The sequence below is a fragment of the Lipotes vexillifer genome, unplaced genomic scaffold (assembly GCF_000442215.2).
Source record: "Lipotes vexillifer unplaced genomic scaffold, Lipotes_vexillifer_v1.1 scaffold1014, whole genome shotgun sequence".
In the NCBI taxonomy this organism is placed as follows: domain Eukaryota; kingdom Metazoa; phylum Chordata; class Mammalia; order Artiodactyla; family Lipotidae; genus Lipotes; species Lipotes vexillifer.
Window position 1 is genome coordinate 184,386 of NW_006774244.1, and position 7,042 is coordinate 191,427.

A 7,042-nucleotide genomic window follows, 5' to 3' on the forward strand; every position below is an offset into this window, starting at 1 on the left:
CCCCCCCGGGGCCAGAGTTCTCGGGGCAACGCCTCCCAGGGACGCATGCCAGCCTCTCTTCCGTTCCACGCGTGCCCTGCCCTCACCTCTACAGTCGGGATCGGCGCAGCCAGCTGCTCCGGGGTCAAGTTCCCAAACTCCTCCGCAAGCACGTCCATGCTGTTCACGACAAAGGAAGGAGCAAACAAAACCCTCACGCGCGGCTTCGGTGCGCCAGGCAAACTGCTGTACCCGTGGAGAGCGGTGCGCGGTAGCCTAAATAGTCCCCGCCGCTCAACTTAATTGGAGGCGCGGAAGAAAGGTTCCGCCTGCTCTCGGTCAGAACCTGCGGTTGAACCCGGATGTGGCTGAGGCGGAGCTTGGAAACTGCGCCCCCTGGTGTCGCTCGGAAGTCTCGCCTGGGTGATCTTAAACCCCAGCGGACAGATTTTTGGCAGTTATCCCACAATCAAGACCAACAACGCGTATTGTCATTTTAAAAATAATTCAAAGAAAACGGTAAATGGATAATTTGCACAACTTGAGCCACCGAGGCATAGAATTCATTTAATTTAAGCCCAAACTACACATAGTATAGTATGGAAAAAATAGGAAATTTACCAAATGCCTAGTAGGAGGGGGTCGGTTAAAAAATTAAGGTACAAGCATGTGATGGCCTATTATACAATCATTAAAACGACCACAGAGTGAGGAGGAGTTAACTTACCTAGAGAGAAGAGCATAACAGGACAGTAATTAAGATAGTGTTATATTCTAAAAGGGCTAGACAGAGGATCCAGGAGTAAATTCCAGCAGAAATTTAGTATGAAAAGATGACATTTTAAATCAGCAGGGGAAAGATGGCTTATCCAAAAATTGATGTTGGAGCTGCTCATTAGCCATTTAGAAAAAAAATACATCTAAGTAAATACTATACGGTTTAAATATCTAAATGTTGACAAAACCTTAGAAGAAAATATAAAGTGAGTAAATCCATAACACTGAGCTGTGGCCACCTTCAAGGATAGCAATATAGTCAGAAATCATAAAGGAAAATATTCATAGATTGGATAATATAATAATAATCTAGCCATAGTTTTATGATTCCACAGAAAATTTTAAATTTTCTGAACAGATGGTTAAAAATCACCATGAATGGTTTTCAAGAAATACAAGTTGGGGCTTCCCTGGTGGCGCAGTGGTTGAGCGTCCGCCTGCCGATGCTAGGGGACGCGGGTTCGTGCCCCAGTCCGGGAGGATCCCACATACTGCGGAGCAGCTGGGCCCGTGAGCCATGGCCGCTGGGCCTGCGTGTCCGGAGCCTGTGCTCCGCAACGGGAGAGGCCACAACAGTGAGAGGCCTGCGTACCACAAAAAAAAAAGAAATACAAGTTGGCAGAAGAGAAAGGATTGGTATCCCTAATTTAAAGTGAACTTACAGGGACTCCCCTGGTGGCACCAGTGGTTAAGCATCTGCCTGCCAGTGCAGGCGACACGGGTTCGATCCCTGGTCCGGGAAGATCCCACGTGCCACGGAGCAACTAAGCCCATGTGCCACAACTACTGAGCCTGCGCTCCAGAGCCTGTGAGCCACAACTACTGAAACCCGTGCACCTAGAGCCCGTGCTCCGCAACAAGAGAAGCCACCGCAATGAGAAGGCCGCGCACCGCAACGAAGAGTAGTCCCCACTCGCGTCAACTAGAGAAAGCTCACGCACAGCAATGAAGACCCAACACAGCCAAAAAATTTTAAAAATTAAAAAAAAAATGATAGAGCCTGCCTTGTAGCGGGTTGTGCAGTTATATGAGATCATTTATATAAAGTCCTTAGGCCATATGGTAAGTAATTATTTTACTACATTCTGAAAGAAAAAAATTATATTCAGGTTCCCTACCATGCCGGCAAGTGCAGCTGCTGGGACAGATTACTAGGTTTCCTTTCTTCTTCATAAAGCCTTGCGATAAATCCCTAGGTCCCTTTCCCTTGAAAGCTGAACAAGGCTAACATACCAAGCTTAGACATGAAAAGATAAAGCTTCACATGAAAAACAGATAACAAGAGGGTACAAGTTGCTAGTACAAATGTACATTCTAAAAGGTTAGATTAAATCATGGAGGATAAAGTCATACCTGATTTACTAAATGAAATTAGAACATGTTCGGTGTGTCACTATCCTTTGAAGTTGACAGCAAGGACAATAACTGCAGCCTTCTATGTACCCTTGAGTTTCTCTGCCAATGACAATATTGGGCTTAATGAACCACGGTTGTGATACGATTTGACAATTTTGGGTCTTATGTACTTAAGTACTCAATCATCACTTCTCAAAACTAAAACCTCTTGAAGTGTGAAAGAGATTTAGGACAAATAAATGAGCTATTGTAATATATTCTGTCCACATTATGCTTTAGAGTTTGTAGACAATTTCAAATACATTATCTCATTTGATTCTCACAATAGCTCTGCAAGGCAGTCAGGTAGGTTAGGAAATGGATGTTCAGGGAGACTAAAAGTTTGGCTTGAGGTCATATAGCTATGAAGCAGAAGTGAATTCAAACTCAGGTCCTGTGACTCTCAGTCCCATGCTACTTTTACTGAATAATGAGTGGAAAATGTTGGTACCTAACATCCTCAGAGGTAGAACAGGCTGAATTTTAGTTTTAAGAAGGATTCAAGTGAAAAAAATATGTTGCACAAAAGATGGCACTCCCCACGCCCATGGCATACTTAGCCAATCAGCCACAGAATTCTTTACTGCTTGTCCTGGATTTAGCTTCAAAATCCTCTCAACACAGTGCTCTGGGAGCTAATACTAAAAGATCACAGCAGACACATGACCTTAAACTTATTTTCATGGGACTTCCCTGGTGGTCCAGTGGTTAGGACGTTGTGCTTCCAACGCCGGGGTCTTGGATTCGATCCCCGGTTGGGGAACTAAGATCCTGCATGCCGTGTGGCATGGCCAAAGTGGGGGGGGAGCGGAATCAGGTAATTCCTGCATGGTCTACTAGGCAACGCCCAGCACTGCATTAACGCAAGGACCCAGTAAGTTATGTTGTTCATTAAAAAAATAAACTTATTTTCATAAAAAGATGATTCATAGAGCTTATTCAAGGAAACTGGAGGGATCTGAGGTGGAGACTGTTGCTAATGCTTACCAATACCCAACACCCACACCCGCCTTTTCTCCTGGGCACATCTTCCTGACTCCTTTGCAGTTAGATGGGGCCAGATGACCATCTAGCCATCTAGTCATCAACTAACGATCTAGTTAGTTCTGCCCAATGTACCATGAGTAGAAGTGGGTGATCCTTTTCTTTCCCTTATCTTCTGAGTGATTAAGGAGACACTGAAGGTTTCAGGGACTATTGCGTTACAAGATGGATGGAAGTTGAATCTCTAAGTGGCTGAATGGAGTAGGGTCCTCGACACACACACCAACCTTCCCTAAACTTTGAACTACAATTTGAGAAATAAGGTTGTGCTGAGGCTTTGCTCAGCAGTTCATCTACACACACCAATAAAGGTTGACTTCAATGACTATGCCCTTCCTGGAATCATCTTTTCGTGTCATTCTTAGAGGCGATACTGGATTGGGGGACCTCTTCACACATTTCTCCCATTCAAGTTTTAAAGACCTCATGAGTGCACATGATAGTGGATTTGTTTTTCTCTTTCTGCTCCTTCCTATTTGGAAGAAATCCCTAGTTGGGTGACCTTGGTGGGAACACAGGAGTCTAAGGGTCAGCTACTGTCTTGTTCCATCCCCTGCAAATTAGAGCCTGGGCCCTTGATAGAGATTCTTCCAACTGAATGTCGATATCTGAGACTTTAAATCTTGAGCAAATGAGGCAAAGCAGCAAGGAAAATTGAGAAACCAATCTCTGAATCCAGCTTGGCTGAGGTCCTACGCTTGCATTGCCTTGGTTCTTCCCATCTTCCAAGCTTAATTCCCCAGGTAAAACAGATTCCATGAGGTACTTAAACCTCTCCAATAAACTCTCTTTCTGCTTCTGTTAGCTAGAGTCCATTTCTACATGGACTCTTGGGCCATGTGTTCATGTGTGAGTGTGTATACACATATGCACACAACACAGAATATTCTAGCACCAACAGCAAGTGTTCTTTGCCAGGGCAATCCTTCCAAAACATAAATTGCTTGTAACCTTCTCCTGTTTCAAAAGATTCAATGGTTATCTCTTTCAGGACAAAACCCTCCCTTTTGAGCATGACATCCCAGAAGCTTTTTACCTTGCTTGTTTCCCCTCTCATCACCTCCCCTCTTCTATAGGCTGGACCCTTGGCTTACCATTTCTCCACACCGTCGTACCCACTGTGCACTTGGCCTCTTGTGCCTTTCCCTTTCTTGGCAAGTTCCTGCCTACCCTTCATGCTTTAGCTCAAGGGTGACCTCCACGAAACACAGTCTGGCAGTATTTCCTCTAACACCACGTGTATGTGTTTTATTGCCCAAATTACACTTTATTGCAATTGTTCACAAGTTTATCCTTCTTATTAGGTTACAAACTTCTTCAGGACAGTGTCTGTCTAGTCATCTGTGTATCAAAGATCTAGGATACTTCTTGGCACACCACAGATGCTCAATAGCTATCTGTTGACTGAATGAACGAATGAACATGACCTGATGTCTGTGAGGCTCTGATGATCAGCAGGAGAATCCTTCTAAAACAACTGCAATAAAGACTGTGCAGTATTCCAGCCCTGAGTTACCCAAAGGTGGTTTAGAAAACAAAGAGACACCAGCTACCTTGAAATAATTTTTAATGTTTTAAAATTTAACTAGTGCACACAATACATGTTTTAGCAGAAGAAGAATGAAAATGTGTGTATGGTGTTTAATAAAATTGACATTACAAAACAAGACCATGTTAAGAAAATTCTCAAAAGTAGAAGTAAACATTTCAGTAAAAACCAAGTAAACAACACGCTAAGGGATAGGATTTTAAAATCCTAATAAATGTAGTTGCCTAAATCCAGACTTCAGACATGGAGATTTACTTTGTCACTTAAAAAAAAAAAAGGCAGAATGCCCTTCATTTTAAATGCATTAAAAAAACAATGTTTGCACATTGTTTTCCTGCTGGCAACTCAGTATAATCAAGTATATAAGAATACCAGACGGATTCCAATCTGATAATAAAAAAGTGTATCACCTGGTCTTCTGGTTAAATATACAGTTCACCCCAGAAAGCAACAAAAAGTCATGCTACGCATTACATTTCTATGTCACACCCGCCCTGCTGTCCAGGCCCCAAAGTGAACACAGTGGAAAACGACTTCAACGTAAGAGAAAATGAAAACAAAAATCGACAGCACCTTCCGGTTTCTAAGCTTAGGAAACAGGCAGAATGGAAATACAGGAAGAGGGAAACAATGGGTGAGACCAATGATGTGCTCTTCAGTAAAATTCCATTTATACACAGCTGCTCAAATGGACAGAATGGCTGATTTATGTATTGGTCACGTGAGAAAAAAAAACTGACTTTCAACATTTCCTCGAATTCTGGCAGATCCCTCCAAAATGTAAAGACTGGAGATAATTTACTCACACAATCACTTCCTAGAACTTTATCAAATAATTAGGTAGCACCATAATGGTGAAGGTCGTGGTGAGGAAGAGAGGAAGAGAGGAGCATTATTTTTTACTTCCTACCCACTCTTCCGCATCAAATTACTAAGGTTCAATGAGTCCTCAGAAAACCAAACAATCAAAATGCATTTCATGCAAATAAAGCACTTTCCAGGCTGAGTCCGTCCAAAAGGTAGTGCTTCACTTAACACTTCGGAAGAAGTATGTAATTCCAGGACAGTATGCAGATTTCGCTAGAATCCTGACAACCAGTGCCAGCTTGGCAAAGTTTAATTTAATGCATAAGAATGGCAAATGATGATGATACTTAGAAGAGCATCTTGGTCACAGCAGGTAAGAATTTAATCAGCGCAGAAGGCATTTGCTAGCACATTATATGGTTAAAAATTCCAAAGTTCAACAGTTTCTTTTTCAGACATGAATTTCACTGAGAATGGGGATCTCGTTTTATCAATTTTTCTTCTTACAAGTAAAACAATTCAAACCACTCCTGCCTTATGTAAAAATATTAAAATCTTATATAAACCTTATCAGTGGCCTGAGAAATGCAGGGACGGTCACGAAGAGATGTATGCAAAAACTGTTTCCCTCAGAGAGCAGGGTAAGTGAGAAGAATCCACCCTCTAGAATAAAATTTTAGAAGGGGTTTGTTTCTATTTTCACCAAATGAACAAGGGAGGTTTTATCTAAAATTTGTATGTAGCTTTAAAATGTATTCAATACATTGAAATTCTAAACAAATACTGACAATTGGTATCACAAAGTGTGATTTGGTATATTTGTAGAATTTGAGGACTTATACTACGTAAGTTTCTATTACACATTAATAAAATTTAATTGTACATTTAAAATACAATTATCCCTTACTTCACATCATTTATTCAGAACATCAATTCCCTTGGTTATGTTCACAACTTTCAACCCTTTAAGAAGCTGTACTCAAGTTAAAAAAAGCATTAGATTTGATGTGAAATACAACTCCTTACGGGTTGAATGAATAAGCCAGATATATATGCTTAAGAAAACATTTACAAGTATTATATAGGTAATATAATTAATTACACATTGCTTGCTGTTCATTAAAAACATCTCTTTTGGACTTGTAGATAGTGCACAAACAGGGTCATTACGACGTGCTTGTCTTTGCAATGCTAATATTACTGGATTATACAGATTCGGGCTAACGCTGTGCCACAGACAGGACTGAGAACGTGCCGCATCTGAAATGCCATTGATGGAAACAGACTGGGTACCTAAGTGCTGGGCTTCCAATCTCTTATCCAATGTCAGTTCCTCTTTAGTTAGCAGATGATGAAGCTTCCGCCTTCCCCGTGGCTTCCTCACTGAAGAGCAGCTTTCGAAGTATATTTGCATAAAATGGTCCATACACTTGTTTGTTGAGATTCACAATGCTTGCATATTGCGAGCCTAGCACCTCTAGCTCCTGCTGA

At 41.7% G+C, this 7,042-nt stretch overlaps 2 protein-coding genes across 2 annotated transcripts in view; both read right to left on the minus strand.

Moving 5' to 3' along the window:
* Window positions 1–380, minus strand: part of POLR3B (RNA polymerase III subunit B) — a 126,028-nt gene extending 125,648 nt beyond the window's left edge. The window contains exon 1 of the mRNA XM_007449042.1: window positions 87–380. Within this exon, the coding sequence (XP_007449104.1) occupies window positions 87–158 (72 nt within the window). The 5' untranslated portion in view covers window positions 159–380. The remainder of the gene's footprint in view (window positions 1–86) is intronic.
* A 6,508-nt stretch (window positions 381–6,888) lies between these two features.
* Window positions 6,889–7,042, minus strand: part of TCP11L2 (t-complex 11 like 2) — a 32,051-nt gene continuing 31,897 nt past the window's right edge. Inside the window, exon 10 of the mRNA XM_007449046.1 lies at window positions 6,889–7,042. Within this exon, the coding sequence (XP_007449108.1) occupies window positions 6,889–7,042 (154 nt within the window).